At 44.7% G+C, this 20,133-nt stretch overlaps 1 protein-coding gene across 1 annotated transcript; it reads right to left on the bottom strand.

Moving 5' to 3' along the window:
* Window positions 1-18,156: 18,156 nt before the first annotated feature.
* Window positions 18,157-19,814, bottom strand: LOC307180855 (small integral membrane protein 10-like protein 3). The gene has a single exon (XM_079911386.1). It carries the CDS (start codon window positions 19,644-19,646, stop codon window positions 19,413-19,415), a length of 234 nt encoding a protein of 77 aa, XP_079767512.1. The 5' UTR covers window positions 19,647-19,814; the 3' UTR covers window positions 18,157-19,412.
* Between the last annotated feature and the right edge of the window lie 319 nt (window positions 19,815-20,133).

Raw genomic sequence — 20,133 nt, 5'->3', positions numbered from 1 at the left:
GATGAACAATACAATAACTGAAATGAAAAATACACTAGAAGGAATCAATAGCAGAATAACTGAGACAGAAGAACGGATAAGTGACCTGGAAGACAGAATGGTGGAATTCACTTCTGTGGAACAGAATAAAGAAAAATGAATGAAAAGAAATGAAAACAGCCTAAGAGACCTCTGGGACAACATTAAATGCAACAACATTCGCATTATAGGGGTCCCAGAAGGAGAACAGAGAGAGAAAGGACCCGAGAAAATATTTGAAGAGATTATGGTCGAAAACTTCCCTAACGTGGGAAAGGAAATAGCCACCCAAGTCCAGGAAGTGCACAGAGTCCCATACAGGATAAACCCAAGGAGAAACACGCCAAGACACATACTAATCAAATTGGCAAAAATTAAAGACAAAGAAAAATTATAGAAAGCAGCAAGGGAAGAACGACAAATAACATACAAGGGAATTCCCATAAGGTTAACAGCTGATTTCTCAGCAGAAACTCTACAAGCCAGAAGGGAGTGGCATGACATACTTAAAGTGATGAAAAGGAAGAACCTACAACCGAGATTACTCTACCCAGCAAGGATCTCATTCAGATTTGATGGAGAAATCAAAAGCTTTACAGACAAGCAAAAGCTAAGAGAATTCAGCACCACCAAACCAGCTCTACAACAAATGCTAAAGTAACTTCTCTAGGCCGGAAACACAAGCGAAGGAAAAGACCTACAAAAACAAACCCAAAACAATTAAGAAAATGGTAATGGGCAGCATCAGAAAATCTACCAACAATAAAGGCTGGAGAAGGTGTGGAGAAAAGCGAACCCTCTTGCACTGTTGGTGAGAATGTAAATTGATACAGCTACTATGGAGAACTGTATGGAGGTTCCTTAAAAAACTAAAAATAGAATTACCATATGACCCAGCAATCCCACTACTGGGCATATACCCAGAGAAAACCATAATTCAAAAAGACACATGCACCTCAATGTTCATTGCAGCACTATTTACAATAGCCAGGTCATGGAAGCAACCTAAATGCCCATCGACAGATGAATGGATAAAGAAGATGTGGTACATATATATACAATGGAATATTACTCAGCCATTAAAAGGAACGAAATTTGGTCATTTGTAGAGACGTGGATGCATCTAGAGACTGTCGTACAGAGTGAAGTAAGTCAGAAAGAGAAAAACAAATATCGTATATTAACGCATATATGTGGAACCTAGAAAATGGTACAGATGAACCGGTTTGCAGAGCAGAAATTGAGACACAAAAGTAGAGAACAAACGTATGGACACCAAGGGGGGAAAGCGGCAGGGGTTGGTGGTGTGATGAATTGGGAGATTGGGATTGACATGTATACACTGATGTGTATAAAATGGATGACTAATAAGAAACATAAATAAATAAAAAATAAACATTAAAAAATATGTGCACTCCTGTACAGTTTGAAAGATCTCTTGATCCCTCTGGATTTGAATTTGCCCTCTCAGTCCATCATGCTGGCTGCAGAAGCACAATAAATGGGTTACTGAGTGTCGCCAGCCAGGCTGCCTCACAGTTTATATTTGGGTTGGCCTTCCGAGCTTCCCTTGCGTCTTCTTACTCATGTGCAGGCCTACTATACTGCTTCTTATCGCCTTTGGAAAAGAACAGCAGCGGGCTCGATTTAGTGACTCCTAAGGAGATTCACTGATTTGCTCAATCTCCCCCCATCAGTCAGACACGGAAGCCTTCCAGAATGCTGAAAGGCCTGTTGTAGACTCTACTCTAGTGATCATAGGTTGTGCAGTCAGGGTACTGAGCGGCAGGATGTAGGATATAGTTAAAGGCAGGAAGTGAGCACCTGTGCATCTCCTCCAGAGCTCAGAATTGATGTGTTGTATACTGACAAATTTGCTAAGAGGGTAGATCTTATTCAATCTTCTGTCATGTTCTTATTACAATAATAATAATAGTACTAATTAATGAGGGTAGAATGAAACTTCGGAGGGGATGAGTATGTTTATGGTATAGATTATGGAGTTGGTTTATGGATGTATACTTATCTCCAAACTCATTAAATTGTATACATTAAATATGTACAGCTTTTTGTATGTCAGTCATACCTTCATACCTCAATAAAGTGGTTTAACAATAATGATAATAAAAACCCTCCCATGATTACAGATGAGTGCTCCCCCTCAAGTGTTTTTAGATTTTAGAACTGAAGGGGAAGAATGCTTCTACATGGGGAAATGGGTAATGCCATTTATTGCTTCTGTATTATTGTTTTGCCTTGGTTTTTCTATGTATATGTAGCATTTGGACTGGTGGTGTATGAAGTGAACATTTAGTCCATAGGATTTTGAATTTCATAGAATCACAGCAATTCTACAGAAGCCATAAACTTCACCTGGAGGACTTCGGCTCAAGGAGTGGCCCTGTGACATCAGCTATTTGTCATTTGACCAGAAATTGACTTTGGGTACAAATGTACTATATTTGTATTCCATAGGGTGGAAGGCAGTGTCTCAGGCCGATTGGTCTCTCCAGAAGGCCCCTTTTCTCTGAGACTTTCCCACAACCTTCTGTTTTCTGTGAGACTGAGTTCCCTGGCCATAGCTACTTGGTTTGATACTTTTCATCTTATCCTAATTGGGCCAGCCATACTTTTGTTATATTTAGAGTTTGGGACTAGACCCCAAGAATGAGTGATAGCCTGCAAAGGCTCATGTGTAACCTTTCACTGCAGAGAATATGAAAAGACATACTGTTGAGTTTCCCTGAGCTAGCCTCATTTCTGTGTCTTTAAAATGCATTTGTTGCTTAAGTTTCTTGCATTTTGTAAAATACTTGTGTACTTCTAATAAAATTCATTTGCTTCAGAAGATCTCACTTGTAGATTTTTATTATTCACGATGAACACCAGCATGATCAAGGAAGCTGTGGCTCTCTCATGTGCATTGTCACCTGAACCAGGGCAGAGCTCTAAGCTATAGAATCTGATGCATTAAGAACAGGAGCTGGTGGCAGGGGAATGGAGTCTCAAGGTCATGGTAGAAGTTCCCCCCTTTGTTAAGCTCTCCCCTTTATTTAGGGGAAGAATTCCCCTAAGGGCTATAGGTAATCTCATACCTCCCTGTGAGAAGTGATCCTTTCAGGCACTTCATGAAGGCCGTAAATGCATATTTGGGGATGGTGGAGGAATCTTCCGATACTCCCAAAGTTAAGGCAGAGGTAGAGTGACCAGCATGGTTGTACAGAAGATCAGTTCAGAAGTCAGTAGGACCAAAACTAGAAGCATCAAGCACACAATTAATTCCTGGTGAAGCCTGCATTAGAATCTTGGTCCCTTGTGTCTGAGGCATCTTTCATTACACCACACCGCTAGGTCTTTTTTATTTTAACGTCTTTATTGGAGTATAATTGTTTTACAATGGTGTGTTAGTTTCTGCTGTATAACAAACCACTAGGTCTTATAAAGGCTTTGTAAGAGCAGAATTAAATTAGTTAAGTGGGTAGAAGAATTTTTTTTGCATTGTTCTTTAAACATATCAATACAGTTTCCAGTTCTAACTGGAATTAGACATGCAATTAACTAAAATTGGGCAGTCTGTTCTGCCTGTAGATATGCTGCGTGGTTGGGTAGTTTCTCTTCCTGGGATTTCATAAAGGTGTCAGCAACTCTGTTCTTGCCATCCAGTCTAGAGGGTCCCAAGCTGCAATGTCTCATTTCCTGCCTGAGAGGTTCATCAGTGTGTAGAGTTCAAATCACTTCTCTTTTCTCCAACTGCAGCTGGAACTTTATATCCCTTTTATTATCCTCTCATGTTACAGAATGTGTGTCACATAAGGCTGTGAGCCATTTCCCATTGGCCCTATTTCAGGACACTGGGTATGATTTTACCTGAGGCATTTGCGTTTAAACTTTACCAAACACCATGAAATCCCATTACCACTCTGATCTCTACATTCCCAGGCCTCACCTGAAGCGCATTCCGTGGAGGCGGGCCCAGGGCAGGGGTGGGCGGGGCCATGGGTGGTACCGGCGCCTGTACAGGCTTCGCCCTCAAGGCCAGATGATTGCCAGTGCGCAGGCGCAACATGGGGGACGAGCTAGGGCCGGAGGGGGCAGAGGAAGGGGGTGTGGGGAAGGGGCGGGGCTAACGGCCCCTGGTGGAGGAGGGGGGGGGGTCAGAAGCGGGGGGCGGGGCCTAGGTTTCCTAAGGCGGGCGGTGGGTGAGGGGCAGGGAACAGGGGAGGAGCCCAGGACTGTGTCTTATATGATGGGGGCGGGGCCCGCTGCGCTTGGGGCGGGGAGGACCAAGTACTCTGGAGCTGAGGAGTCAGCCAGGAGCCCATCGTCCCTGCCCTGCCCTGCCCGCCACTCACTTGCCCTTCCGAGTTCCTTGGCCGACCCTCAGTCTCTGGACGCGCCTTGAGTGAGGTTCTGTGAAGCATTTTCCTGCTTATTCATGCATCTCTCAGCCAGAGATTATTGGCACCTAGGCTGCAGGTGTTGCCAGCAACATTAATGGGGAAGCCCCAATATTAGCCAGTGTAATCCAGAACAGCATGTTCTAAGAGTGCACCATGACCAGGGAATGTAAGGAAGGTTAGATGTTAAGAAATATCTTAGGGCTTCCCTGGTGGCCCAGTGATTAAGAATCCGCCGGCCAATGCAGGGGACATGGGTTCGAGCCCTGGTCTGGGAAGATCCCACATGCTGCAGAGCAACTAAGCCCGTGCACCACAACTACTGAGCCTGCGCTTTAGAGCCCACGAGCCGCAACTCTTGAAGCCCGTGTGCCACAACTACTGAAGGCCAGGCACCTAGAGCCCGTGCTCTGCAACAAGAGAAGCCGTCGCAACTAGAGAAAGCCCGTGCACAGCAACGAAGACCCAACGCAGCCAAAAATAAATAAATTAATAAATTAATAATAATAAAAAAGGAAATCTCTTAATTCGCTATATTGAAAGACCAAAAGAAGATAAACATATGGTCATCTGCATCCATGTTGAAAAGATAAAAATGAGGGGTTATCTGATTTTACCTGAGGCATTTTGCTTTTAGTCTATTACTAATACCAGAAAATCGAATTACCACTCTGATCATTAAGTTACTTTCTCTAACATCATAATCACATATATGTGCATAATTCACTGTTTACTTAGGGCAATGACACTGCAATTCCTTTCATAAATCATGTGGTTTTATGAGATAATGCTGCAGGCCAACCCCTCTGGATGCCCACAATAGCTCGACCCAAAGAGGATGTGGCTCCTGTTGTTCCATATTAAAGTATTTCATTAATTCATGGGTTTGGAGTTGGAATTTTAGTTGAAGCCTTTTATATGTTGTTTCTATATTGGAACTTTTTTTTAATGTTGGGGGTAGGAGTTTATTAATTAATTAATTTATTTTTGCTGTGTTGTGTCTTTCGTTTCTGTGCGAGGGCTTTCTCTAGGTGTGGCAAGCGGGGGCCACTCTTCATTGCGGTGCGCAGGCCTGTCACTATAGTGGCCTGTCTTGTTGCGGAGCACAGGCTCCAGACGCACAGGCTCAGTAGTTGTGGCTCATGGGCCTAGTTGCTCCACGGCATGTGGGATCTTCCCAGACCAGGGCTCGAACCCGTGTCCCCTGCACTGGCAGGCAAACTCTCAACCACTGCGCCACCAGGGAAACCCTATATATTGGAACATCTTAGTTTCACTGATTTTATAAGTTTACTTTTTTAAATAAATAGATTTAGTATTCATGAAGGTTTTATACATTAAGACTATTTTTTTCCTTCCCAAATCTGCTCTCCCTCTGTCTTCCTCCCCTTGGTAAATGACAATTCTTTTCTTCCTATTGCTTAGGCCAAACACCTTGGTGTCGTCCTTGACACCTCTGTTTCTTTCATGTCCCACATTAACTCCATCAGCAAATCTTCAGCTCTACCGTCAACATACAACCAAAGGGGTGCACATTCAGGGACAGGAGGAATTGCTGTGGCCTTCTTTTCAGTCAGTCTCCCACAGTCTGTATATGGAAGTATGAACCAATGCCTAGAGCAGAGTCTTACAAACAGAATATGAACTCATAAAAAAACATGAGGGAATATATAGAAACAAAGTCTGTATGTAAGGTATGAACTTACTCAAGGTGTATGAATCCCTTCTAATCCACTGGCGTGAACATCGAATCAAAAATGGGTGTAAAGGAAACATCTGTGGATTTGCAAGGGGTTGGAATTTCAGCTCAGCCTTCTCTCTTCATACCCTAAGAGGAATAGAAAATAAAGGGAATCTCCTTTCTACCTCTAGGAGCGTGGAAGAGAAAATAAACATCTAGCCCATAACTTGAATGTTGTGCAAAATTCAGATGCAGGATTAGAGTTTTAGACTACTGTCTGGAATCAATAAAACTTTGTGATTGATGGAAGAAATTTTCACAATTGGGGTATGGGGAAGCCATTCTGGCTCATATGTGATTTGGCTTGAACTTTATGCCAACTAGAACAGCCTATTTTATGACCTGTTTATCATGCATTGTACATTTGCTTTAGCCATTAAGAAAAGAATTCATTAGCCAGAAGTAAAGTATGTCCACTTTGAAGATGGGGTAAATGCCACCCCGCTCCTATGATGCTCATGCTAGTACTCCTTTTTTTCTTTAAACATCTTTATTGGAGTATAATTGCTTTACAATGGTGTGTTAGTTTCTGCTTTATAACGAAGTGAATCAGTTATACATATTCATATGTCCCCATATCTCTTCCCTCTTGCATCTCTCTCCCTCAAACCCTCCCTATCCCACCCCTCCAAGTGGTCACAAAGCACCGAGCTGATCTCCCTGTGCTATGCGGCTGCTTCCCACAGCTATCTATTTTACATTTGGTAGTGTATATATGTCCATGCCACTCTCTCACTTTGTCACAGCTTACCCTTCCCCCTCCCCATATCCTCAAGGTCTGTATCTTTATTCCCGTCTTGCCCCTAGGTTCTTCATGACCATTTTTTTTTTTTAGATTCCATATATATGTTAGCATACGGTATTTGTTTTTCTCTTTCTGACTTACTTCACTCTGTATGACAGACTCTAGGTCCATCCACCTCACTACAAATAACTCAATTTCGTTTCTTTTTATGGCTGAGTAATATTCCATTGTATATATGTGCCACACCTTCTTTATCCATTCATCTGATGATGGACACCTAGGTTGTTTCCATCTCTGGGCTATTGTAAATAGAGCTGCAATGAACGTTTTGGTACATGACTCTTTTTGAATTATGGTTTTCTCAGGGTATATGCCCAGTAGTGGGATTGCTGGGTCATATGGTAGTTCTATTTTTAGTTTTTTAAGGAACCTCCATACTGTTCTCCATAGTGGCTGTACCAATTTACATTCCCACCAACAGTGCAAGGGGGCTCCCTTTTCTCCACACCCTCTCCAGCATTTATTGTTTGTAGATTTTTTTGATGATGGCCATTCTGACCGGTGTGAGATGATATCTCATCGTAGTTTTGATTTGCATTTCTCTAATGATTAATGATGTTGAGCATTCTTTCATGTGTTTGTTGGCAATCTGTATATCTTCTTTGGAGAAATGTCTATTTAGGTCTTCTGCCCATTTTTGGATTGGGTTATTTGTTGTTTTGATATTGAGCTGCATGAGCTGCTTGTAAATTTTGGAGATTAATCCTTTGTCAGTTGCTTCATTCATGCTAGTACTCCTTTAAAGATAAGGTTCCCTTCCCAGATACCAAGGTCATGCTGACTCACTGCGTATGTGCTAATCTGTCCCTTTTGAAATCTTGAAGGAATGTACCCCTGTCATGTTTGTGTTTGATGGTTGTTCTTTGTTCTGAAAAGATATAAAACTGTGATGAAAACCATGCTTCTCCAGAGCAGCTTCTCAGAGTTAGTGATAAGCTGTTCCCTAGGCTATAGTCCTCGGTTTGGTTCAAATAAAACTCTTTTCTCTTTCTATTCCTGTTATAGATTGTTTATTGATTATTTATGTTGACATGATGATAAATAAGGCATGGCTTGGCACCATTTGGGTTAGAAGTGGCAATGCGATATGAATTAGCGTTCCGAGCAGGTTCAGAATATTGGTTCTTGTTTTGGTTCCAGTGTTAATAAAAAGGACAACACCCCCCCAAAGTGTTGGTCATCACAGTAATACTTAGGATATAGACTCAGAGTGGCCTTGGCTACCTTCTAGTTCTGTAGCCTGACTTGGGTAACCCCACCCCCCCACCCCAAATTAATCTGTTGAAGCCCTAACTCCAACGTGATTGTATTTGAAGATAGGGAGTTTTGGAGATAATTACATTTAAAAGAGTGAGGTCATGAGGGTGGAGTCCTAATCCAATAGGATTGGTGGCCTTGTAAGAAGAGGAAAAAAGAGAGAGACCTCTTCCTGCCCACACACATAGAAGAAAGGCCATGTGAGATCACAGGGAGAAGGCAGTCATCTGCTGGCACCTTGATCTTGGACTTACCAGCCTCCAGACCTGTGAGAAATCGATTACTGTAGCTTAAGCTATCCACTCCATGGTATTATGTTTTTACAACATGAGCTGACTAAGACACCTAATCTAGGGTTTTCCTAACTGATCTAGGAAATGCTGGTGTGCCTGGACCGTTAGAAGGTGTTGGTTCTATGGTCAGACACTTTGGAGGATGTTGCATAATATTAACGTCTCTTGGAAATCCACAATGTACATTAGACTATTAAAGGCTTTCAGAGCCCTAGAGTGAGAAAACCTGTTTACCATTGTTGGAGGAGCACCTTTTTATGTCTACATCACAGATTCCTTACAGGGGGTCTTTGGAAGCACCAATGGATTGATTTTTGTTTTGTTTTGTTCTGTTTTGTTTTGCGGTACGCGGGCCTCTCACTGTTGTGGCCTCTCCCATTGCGGAGCACAGGCTCAGGACGCGCAGGCTCAGCGGCCATGGCTCACGGGCCCAGCCGCTCCGCGGCATGTGGGATCCTCCCAGACCGGGGCACGAACCCGTGTCCCCTGCATCGGCAGGTGGACTCTCAACCACTGCGCCACCAGGGAAGCCCGGATTGTTTTTGTTTTATGCACATGTCCAGGCCTTGACTCTGCTTGCTCCACACCTACTGAACCAGAATATCTAGGGGTGAAGCACGGGCATATATATTTTTTCAAAGATCGTATAGATAATTCTGGTGAGTGTCTCTAATTATGAATGACTAAAGGTATACAAATTTTTGTGGAGTTGAATTTAGGAACTACTGATCTAGGACAACACCCTCGTTTTATAGGCAAGGAGATTAACATCCCTGTAGGGAAAATGACTTGCTCAAGTGTGAGCGCAGAGCAAATATTTGAACCGTTTTTCCTCCGCTATAAATAACCCCTAGGTGGCAGTCTATGCCTTGGTTTTAGCCTGTGCCTGCACAGGCAGAGAAGTTGAAGGATTACTGAATGAATTTGAGCCTTGAAATGAAACCGTTAGTCAGTCAAGTGAGTGTCATGAACCAGTGCCTTGGACCAAGCAGTTCCTGGGCTGTTTTTGTGTATTTCTCACAGGCCAGGTCTCCGACCTAAGAAGAAGAGAACTGAGGGAAGGTGAAGTCTAGATTGGGAAGGGAGAGGTGAGGGGGCAGCAGTACCTTTCCCATAGAGCCTACTGTGGCCAAGAAGCCAACGACTCTGCCCACAGTACCAGATCCTGAATCCTGAGATGGGCAGAAGTGTATGTCAGGCTGAGACAACTGGTTTTCCCAAGCCACCCCTCTGTTGATATATTCTTTGAGAAGGAATAGTTTAAAAAATATATCTGATGATGGGCCTTTTAGAGAGATGCCTCTTGAAATTCTATCATTTAGAGAACCTTTTCTGTTATCCCTATTGTTCTTCAGTAGCATCCTAAAATATCTTAAGAGTTTCAGACTCTCCCAGGCCAATACTAGGGTTCTAGTCTTGTATCTGCTACTAACTTCCAAAGTGACCTTAGGCAAATCACCTCCCCTTCCTCAGCCTCAGTTTCACCATCTAATTTATTTGTATTAAACTCCTTCAATAAATCAGTGACAATCTGGGTGATGGCTAATACCCAATTTCAGTGACTCTAATAATTTGTATTGGGCAAGATACAGCATCACAGATACACACACACACACACACACACAGAGGAAACGGCACGTGTGCCTTTCAAATACCTGTTACACACTTAGTAAGAGCTTCCTTTTATCCTCTCCATGAGGTGGCCCTCCCCCTCTACACACAAGCACAAAGGTCCATGGAACAGAACAGATGGCAATTATTGAATCATATTGTGTCATCAGGGGAGAAGCCCAGAGGTATAGCAGGCTCCAGACACAGAGCTCCAGTTCCACTTCTTTGTGATTCCCTTGGATCTGTTATCCTCCATGATTTGGCTTGTCAGGCTCTTGGCAAGGTGGCTTGGGAACAGCAGTTCCCAGGGGTCACATCGAAATCTAAGAATTTCCACAGGGAAAACAAAGGACCATCCCTCTGTGCATTTACTTCTTAGGAGAGAGGAAACCCTTCTTAGAAGCACCCGAGCGCACTTTTCACCTTTCACTGGTCCTGATTGGATCATATTCCCTTTTTTTTTTCATTCGCTGACAAAGGGAATGATAGAACCCTGATTAGCTTGCACTAATCTTTGTGGGGGGAAAGGACTACTGAAGTCAACTGCTTGTTAACCCTCCTTCCTCCGGAAGTTGAAAAGACAAAATGCTTATAGTGCAAAGATAGGGTCATTTCTAATCCGTTGAGAAGGATTAAATGGTCATTATCATGATACGATTCAATAATTGCTGTTTGTTCTATTCCATGGGCCCTGTGTGTTTGTGTGTAGAGGGGGAGGGGCCACCTCATGGAGAGGATAATAGTTACCATCCAAAGGTGTTGTCATCCTTCTAAATTGACTTAAGGTATATTATCCAGGGATGGCAAGTGAGATGCAGTGTCAGTCAAGGAATAGAGTTAAATAGAATGAGTGGTAGGCATTCATGAATTTTATTCACAGTGGTGAGTTCAGGCAGCAGGCTGTGACTCTGTTTTCTCGGTTGTCTAATGCAAACCTGGACCAGATGCTAGCCTGTGACATATGGCATTGAGTGGCTAGAAGCCCACCGGCATAATGTAGGGGAAGAAATTCAAAACTTCTGAACACAAGAGTACCCTATTGGATCTTATGAGCATCTACCCATTCACTCTCTAACTTTGCCCCTCCAAAGAAATTAAAGTGTCTGTCCTGTAACCCTTACCTCGAGAAATTAGTGGGTGAGGGAAGCATCAAAGCTTTCAAAAGCACTTCTACTGGCTATTCTCTCAAGACAGAGGATGCCACTGAGAAGTAGGTGCCATTGAAATGCACTCTCTGATTTGTAGCATGTTGGAGGGAGCCAGGTATAGGTGAGTCTAGGTGGTGGCAGTTAACATCAGTAGCAAGTGGATATTATTACCGTAACAGACATCTGGAGATCATCTGAAAGGTTGTTGTGGACTGAATTGTGCCCCCCCCAATTCATATGTTGAAGCCCTAACTCCCAATGTGACTATATTTGGAGAGAGGGTCTTTAAGGAGGTAACTAAGGTTAAATGAGGTCATAAGGGTGGGTCCCTATTCTGAGGATGGGAGTCCTTATAAGAAGAGGAAGAGACACTAGATCTCTCTCTCTACAAATGCATAAAAGAAAGGCCATGTGAGGGCACAAAGAGAAGGTGGCCATCTGCAAGCCAGGAAGACATCTCACCAGAAACCAACCCTGCTGGCATCTTGACCTTGGACTTCCATTCTCCAGCACTGTGAGAAAATAAATGTCTGCAGGTTAAGCCACCCAGTCTGTGGTATTTTGTTATGGCAGCCTGAGTGGACTAATACACATGGAGAGATCTCTGGCTATGGATAATTAACCTTGTAGTTCCCAGGAATTAAATCTACAGACAATCTACCAAGGCCTTAGTTGATCTGTAAAACCAAAAAGATTCTTGGGTCTGGCCAAGAGAGGTGCCTTGCATTTGAGTCGCCACACTAGCCTAACAGATAGAGGAATAGCTCATGTGCAGTTCCCAGGCATGAATTATTAATTACACACACCCAGAGTCCTTAGAATAGAGGATGGTCAGGTGAATCTGTTGTAACACTGTGAACCTTCCCTTTGGCCTTCCCTGCAAGGTGACACGGAGCAGGACCCCATGGTTCTTCCTCACCACGTCCGCCACCTGCCTTTTACCTGTGGAAAAACTTTAGCCAAAGAATAAGTTTAATCAGAGAAATGAGAAAATGCAGGAACAAAGGAAAACAGAGACCAAATAATAATAATTTAGTCATTAAGCAAAGTCAAGGACCTTTAGCTCTTCTTTAAGGGCTACAGATAATATTCTGAGCCGTCTCCTGTGAGCTGTCTTGTAGAGACTGAAACTCCCACCAGGTGGAAGAAGTTAACTACACGATGACCAGGCTGTAGCCATGACGTAAGCTGCCACAATTCCGAGAATTGGCCTCAAGGAAAAGGGGACAAACCCGACCCTGGAACTGAAGATTAACTGTACTTAAAACAATCAAAATGACACTGATCAGACCACTGCATGACCAATTTCCAGATGACTGTCAGAGTTGACTGTGCTGTTTCTGTATGTAGCCCCCTCCCTCCGTCTATAAAAGCTCTTGCCCGGGCTTCCCTGGTGGCGCAGTGGTTGAGGGTCCGCCTGCCGATGCAGGGGACACGGGTTCGTGCCCTGGTCCGGGAGGATCCCACATGCCGTGGAGCGGCTTGGCCCGTGAGCCAAAACCTCTTGCCCACTGGTTGTCAGTGAGGGGGGCGGAGTCACCCTTTGGACAGGAGTCTCCCCTCCCCACCCCGGTTGCCAGCCTCCAAAATAAAGCAAACTTTCCTTCCCACCAACCTTGACTCTTTATTGGCTTTTGAGCGGTGAGCAGCCGGACCCCAATTTTGGCTACAAAAGCCCCCGTAGCCGTTGACCTTGGCAACTTGCAAGGGAAAGCAGGACAGCCCCAAACCTTTCAGAGACTAATTGAAAACTGCCTTTAAGGCCGTGCTAGTGCCAAGGGACCCAGGACACCCCTGCAGTAGTACCTAGTGCAGAGTGGAGGGAGTGCTTAAGGAGGTTGGGGAAAATGGGGTTCTTCCCTGAGGCTGCTACTCAGGAGGCTCAGGGAGACCCTGATGCCCCTTCGCCGGGATTATTCTACCAGTTCCCAGGTACACTTAGTGTCAGGTAGTATCTGCACGTTGCTTAGAGTGTGTACGTTTTGTTATTGTGGTTGATGTCCAGCCTCAAGGCATCCCGTCTCCCCTGACATAGCCGAGGACCCTCTCAGACAGGGACATTTGGGCCTCCGTTTAGAACCCACCAAACCAAGTCCTTAATCTCCTCTCCAGATGGAGTGTTTTGGGCTGGCAGCTGTCAGGGCTACCCTGACCTTCTGTTGCTTCCTCTAACCTCTGTGCTCCAACACATGCCATCGAGGAAACCACTGAAGTCATCTTCTGCACCTTCTGAGGGATGCAGAGAGAAGGCAGCGAGTGGGAGGTCGCCCCCATCCTTTGCTTCCACATCCACCATATCATGGCCTCTGCTCATCCTGCTGGAACAGCGAGCGTCCTGACTGCCGGAAATTTCCAGGCAGAGACAGGCACCTGTCTCCTGTATACTGCCACAGTGGCTACCTGGCCCCTGGAGAAAGGGATATGAGGGTAAGGAGAGGCAAATCACCCTCCTTATCAACAGAGGAAGTAAAATGCGATAGCTTATCCTTATGGGAAGTGCAGAGATTTTGGCCACCATCCAAGACTTGAAAAAGTAGGTGTTATTCCTACCACACCCAGACTAATGGATCCACAGCTAAAACAGGCTCTCTAGCTAGCTGGTGTGGGCTACCATGCTAGTAGGTTTGCCCCTTGGCTCTTATCACCTAGAAGATCCAGTGGTGCCCAAAATGTTTAGGGTGAATCAGTATGCTTGCTGTACGGAGCTTGTGGTAAGCCCTGATAGGAGAATCACAGCGCAGCCTGCTAGGATGTAATATCCACTACGAACCAGCAACCAGTATATGGTGCTGTTTCTCCCATTGCCAAGATTTGCAAGTTTGGGAACAGAGGGGCAGAAACAAAGGTGGTGCCTCTCGTAATTACACCTGACCCATCTGCAACAGTTTTACTTTGTGTCCCTGCAACTCTGATCTCTGCTGGTTTAGAGGTTTTCGTTCCCTAGAAGAAACACTTCTAGTCTGGGACAAAACAGTGGTTGCATGAAATGTGAAGTCACTCTTAGCTCCTGGAACCACTCAAAGCAGGTAGTTGTGGTGTTCATGCTGTAGAGTGACAGGGAGGAATACGAATGAGACTCGGATCCCCTAAGGTGCCTTCTTATATGACAATCCTGAGGGCTTGCATGCCAGACTACTGCAACCCTACAAAGCCCACCAAGGCTCAGACTCCTCAGGAGCGAAACTGTGCCCCCCCAGTAGGTAAGGCAAAAGGAGCGTGGAATTGACAGAGAAGTCCTAAATACCAGGACCACCTCATGGCTATGTGCAGACACGAAGACTTACCTTCTACCTGTACTGCCTGGCTGGTTGTCTTTTTAAAAAACTCTCTCACCTCTCCTTTAGTATTGTAAATAGGGTAGAGTGGTGGTCGTGGTGAATTCACCATTTAGGTCATGGAATTGTAGAATAACAATATTAAGTTGGGATAATGGTGGCGCTAGAGAAAGAAGAGACATCACGGGGAGAACTTGAACTATAATCAGAGGCCCCATGACCTCATCTCCGACTGTGATAGCTGGAAGTGTTTGTATGTGTTGTTTCTCTCTGGGTAGTTCTTGGTGGTACGTGGAGTAATTAAATTATGCCAGGAGGGAGCACGTTTGGAATCATATGAATGGAAGAAGGGTGTTTGTACATGCTGTCTGTATTACTTTTCTGTCTACCTAACATCCCCTCCTTTGGGGAACTGCTGAAAATCAGAGATTCGCTTCTCCAGACCACAGGAGTGCTTGCTGTAGAAATCCAAGTGACGGAAGGACAGCAGCACCCAGCAAAGGCTCCCCAAATTGGGTATCCTTGCTTGTTCTAGAGCCTCCACTTTTTAAGACTTTGGTTACCTTGCCCAGAATCACTCGGATTCTTTGGTTCAACAAAATTTAGCTTATGAACTTGACCTCTAGCTTCCCAAGCATTTTTCGGGAAGGATTTGAAGCGAAGCTCTTAGATTTGCAGTAAAACTACCCAAGGTGGGGACTTGTGGTAAGTCATGGAAGACAGAATGTTTCCCAGTCTCTAAACACTCCCATCCCTATACTGGGGCTCAGGATTCTAGAGATAGTCTCTGAATTGCTGGAGAAGGGAGTCATCACCAGTAGTCATTGAGGTGACCAGAACCAGTCTGAAGGCAGTTACGGAACTGCGTCCCAGGAAGGGGGTCAAGGGTCACAACAGAAAGCACAGGCTGTAGTCCAGCCTGAGGAAAGTTCAGGACCTGGAACCTGAATCTGTGCCTGTAAAGTTGGAAGTTTGGACCTATCTGGAGAGGACCTGGGGGAAAGGAAGAGGGAAATGATGGAGTCAAGGTAGAAAAGGAATTTTTTTCACCAATCAGAATGGCCATCATAAAAATGTCTACAAGTAACAAGTGCTGGAGAGGGTGTGGAGAAAAGGGAACCCTCCTACACCGTTGGTGGGAATGTAAATTGATACAACCACTATGGAGAACAGTATGGAGGTTCCTTAAAAAACTAAAAGTAGAGTTACCATATGATCCCTCAATCCCACTCTTGCACATATATCCAGAGAAAGCCATAATTCAAAAAAGTACATGCACCCCAATGTTCATAGCAGCACTATGTACAGTAGGCAAGATATGGAAGCAACCTAAGTGTCTACTGACAGATGAATAGATAAAGATGTGGTGTATATAGACAATGGAATACTACTCAGCCATAAAAAATGAAATAATGTCATTTGCAGCAACATGGATGGACCTAGAAATTATCATACTAAGTGAGGTAAGTCAGACAGAGAGAGACAGACAGAGAAAGCCAGGGAATTCCCTATATGTGTATATGTATAACGGAATCCCTTGGCTGTACACCTGAAACATTGTAAATCAACTCTACTTCAATTTAAAAAAAGAAAGAGGGGGCTTCCCTGGTGGCGCAGTGGTTAAGAATACGCCTGCCAATGCAGGGGACACGGGTTCGAGCCCTGGTCTGGGAAGATCCCACAAGCTGCGGAGCAACTAAGCCCACGAGCCACAACTACTGAGCCCACGTGCCACAACTACTGAAGCCTGCGTGCCTAGAGCCCGTGCTCCTCAATAAGAGAAGCCTGCGCAATGAGAAGCCCGCATACCGCAACGAAGAGTAGCCCCCGCTCGCCGCAACTAGAGAAAAACCCGTGCACAGCAACGAAGACCCAGGGCAGCCAAAAATAAAAAATAAATAAATAAATAAATTTTAAAAAAGAAAGAAAGAAAGAAAGAGGGACTTCCCTGGTAGTCCAGTGGTTAAGACTCCACACTTCCACTGCAGGGGCCATGGGTACATTCCCTGGTCGGGGAACTAAGATCCCGCATGCCTCGAGGTGCAGCAAAAAAAGCCAAAAACCAAAAACCAAGAAACTAATTTCTTTGGGTAGAATTCAAATCCTGAATGACGATGAGTTCCATCTGATCCTCCATTCGTGTGCAGTGGTACATGTACTTGTACTTGGGAGTGCTAACCCGAGGGTGCAGGAATGGAGTGCCTAGCCCTGTGTTCCCAAAGTTCCAGCATCCATGCCACCCACTTGGATAGTGACTTTTACACTAAAGTTTTAAAAAGGAGGCCTCACAATTCAAATAATAAAAATACAATTAACAATTAACCATAACAGGGGTGATCCTTTGGTAACGTATAAAAATATTGAATCACTATGTTGTACACCTGAAACTAATAAAACGTTGTGAGTCAATTATACTTCAATTTAAAAATGCAAAGAAAGGGCTTCCCTGGTGGCGCAGTGGTTGAGAGTCCACCTGCCAATGCAGGGGACATGGGTTCGTGCCCCAGTCCGGGAGGATTCCACATGCCGCGCAGCGGCTGGGCCCGTGAGCCATGGCGGCTGAGCCTGCGCGTCCGGAGCCTGTGCTCCGCAACGGGAGAGGCCGCAACAGTGAGAGGCCCGCGTACCGCAAGAAAAAAAAAAAAAAAAAAAAAAAAGCTAAGAAAAAAACGAATCATAGCAATGAATGTCTCACATTAGTAGGAACAATAATATTGTTGGCAGTATTTCATCACTCTGCCACTATCCTTTTCCATGTTTGTCTCCTCTCCTGAACATTGGGGGTAATGACAGTCACTCATCTCTGAGTTGTTGTGAGGATTAAATGCAATGATGTATATAAAGTGCTTAGGACCTTGCATGGCTTATGGTAAGTGTGCAATAGTGTTTGCAAGTATTATTATTTCTCTATAACTAGGTGGAGTCTATAAATGTATATTATATAATATATATGTATATTTCTCTCTGGCTCAATCACTTGAGTCATTGGTGAGGTGACTTAACATCTAGTACACATGGATAAAATATAATTCCTTATTTTTAATAGCTACATAGTATCCCATTACATAGACGGACTATTTCTATTTAGCCAAGCTCCCGTTGTATATTTAGCTTATTTCCTCTGTCTTGCCATTATGATCAATATTAAAATGTAAGAACCTTGTCTAAACATCACGGGGTACTTGTCCAAGTTTTCAGTTTTTAAATTTTTCAGTTTTGAAAAATTAAATCACACTTTTTGTTTTTACTTTAACTATGACATTGCAGACGTTAGCTCGTGAAAAGTTACATAGAGTAAGGAAGCTCTGGGCCACCTGAAGATTACTGGCCATTTCATGAGGCATTTCCTTATGGTCTTATGGCTTGCTTGGAAAGCAAGGAAATCATATTTCATGCGATCATTCAGGAACATTTTAGGATATGCATCCACTATTGCAGAAAGATAGGAGGGCAGAATCTACCTGGACTCACGTACCACTCCCCAACCCCCCTTCCCCCAGATTTCCTTCTAATTGCAGTAAATTCATTTTTAATAAGTTTTAACTTTTAATCAAAGTAATACATGCATATAAAGGATTTAGAAAAATCAACCAGTACAAAAGGACATATAATGAAAAGCAGTAAATCCCCACCCACCCTTCTCAACTTTTGCTTTCCCAACCCAGAGGCAAAAGCTTTTACATGTCTGTTTAGAGGTTAACTCCATTTTTCCTAATAATATGCTTTTCTTACTATTTCTTAACTTGATGACATGAGGCATTTTCTGCTGACTTCCTGCTGTCCCCTTGGTTTTCCTCCCCCCCTCCATATATCACTATTTTTAATTCTTCTGTTGGTTACCTTGTTCACTTTAAAAATCTAACCCCTAAATCTGTCTTATTCTTTCAACTAGAGACAGTATCTGGACTTCCTAGTTTAGGAGAATAACACCACTGTTCCACTTCCTCCTCTCTGCCTGCCAACTTGTTGCCTGTACTTGCCAAAGTTGGTTTACATTCCCACTCTGTTCTATAACTATAATTAAGTCTCCCCTGGTTGCCTAGTGATTTACTCTAAAAATGAAAAAGCATAACTAATATTTCCATTGTAATGATTATTTAAACACTGTTCACTGAATAGCAAAGTTGAACGCTATGATTGGATTTTCTGTGACTGCAGAGGCTGGATCCACGTGCCGGTGTTCAGATTCCCTTTCTCACACTCCAGGCAACGGTTGAAAAACAGGCCACGTCTGAGGTTGCTTCATATGTGAAGCATGCTCTCCTTGTACAGTTTGAAATGTTTGTTTTTCCCAGTAGGTTCTGTTTGCCGTTGTTGTTTCTTTTAGGATGAAGAAATGTATGCCTTCCGGATCATGCGATAAATTTCTGTCGCCTAGAATCGATTCCATTCAGTCGGAAGTCTATTCATTTCTTTTTCTAATTTGGAGGACTTGCCTCCTATTTGGACCACTCTTGTACAGTTTATCTTTTTTTAAGTTGTTGGTAACTTTTCCTTTTTCCCCCCTTAGGGCATCCTGTGCTTATTGTCATTTCCCTGCCTTCGGTGCTGTCTTTTGTTTTATGGATGCAAGAACTTCTCAAATATTTCTGAGGATTTTCAGATTTTTAGGTTCTGTTCTTTGAATTAGCTATTTCCTTGAGATTCAACTTTTCATTATATCTTAGGCTTTTTTGGTTACACTGCAGGCTTTCTGCAAATGACTTCTAGCGGCGCATTTATATGAAAAGACGAGGCAACTGGCAAGACAGGCCGGCAAGTCTGTGTGCGCGAGGCGAGCTGGTCGCTTTGCTCTAGGGCGGCTGAACTGGTGGGTGGAGGTCAGCCATCCTGCTGGGCACCCCCCAATGCCACAGAGTTAGTTGCTCTAAATATGTACCTGCAGGCGCACGTTGAGAATCACTGAAGCCACGACGTAGAAGTAGGGGAAGTTCACGCGCAGCCGCCAGGCCAGGTCGAAGAAGGTGATCAGCGTGCGCGTGAGCCCTTTGCAGAAGGCGCCGTACGAGCCGCGGGCCGCGGCCGAGCGAGACAGCCGCACCGCCAGGCCCGAGAGGGCCGCCGCCGCCGCCGCCGCCATCGGTCTGGTTTGGCCTCCCATACAGCGGCCAGAGCCCGGGGCCTCCCGCCGGCTCCGCGGACAGAGGGACGCACGCGGGGGAATCGGCGAGGGAGGTGGATCGCGCGGCCGCAGATGCGAGCTGCGCTGCACGGAGGGCACCCTCCTCCTCCTCTGGTTGCGCTCGGGCCACCGCGGTCCCTGGTGCCCCGCCGGGCCGCCGGGCTAAGTTGCCTCGGGGCCGCGCGGGGCGGGGTCGGGCTGGGCGCCAGGGATCAGGAGCCCCGGGACGGAGAGGAGGGGAAGGTGGGGGGGGGGAGCCGGGGGGAGGGGGAACAGGGGGAGGGGGCGGGGCTTGCAGTGCACCCGGGAGACATAGCTTCCTGACCCCGGTGGTCTTTTTTTTTTTTTTAATTTTTAAATTTTAACGGAAGCAAAACGAAACTTGCTCAAAACGTTAGAAATGTTCCTTCATAAGCACGATCTTGAGCAGCTTCAAAGCGTGAACGCGTTTCCTGTTCCCTCAAAT

Source organism: Stenella coeruleoalba (assembly GCF_951394435.1).
Source record: "Stenella coeruleoalba genome assembly, chromosome: X".
NCBI classification, from domain to species: Eukaryota; Metazoa; Chordata; class Mammalia; order Artiodactyla; family Delphinidae; genus Stenella; species Stenella coeruleoalba.
Note: the sequence above shows the minus strand (reverse complement) of the source record. Positions and strands in the feature narration are given on the sequence as shown.

Bases quoted from the DNA above. Each gene is read 5' to 3' on its own strand.
- LOC307180855 (XM_079911386.1), bottom strand. From the start codon at position 19,646: ATGGGAGGCCAAACCAGACCGATGGCGGCGGCGGCGGCGGCGGCCCTC.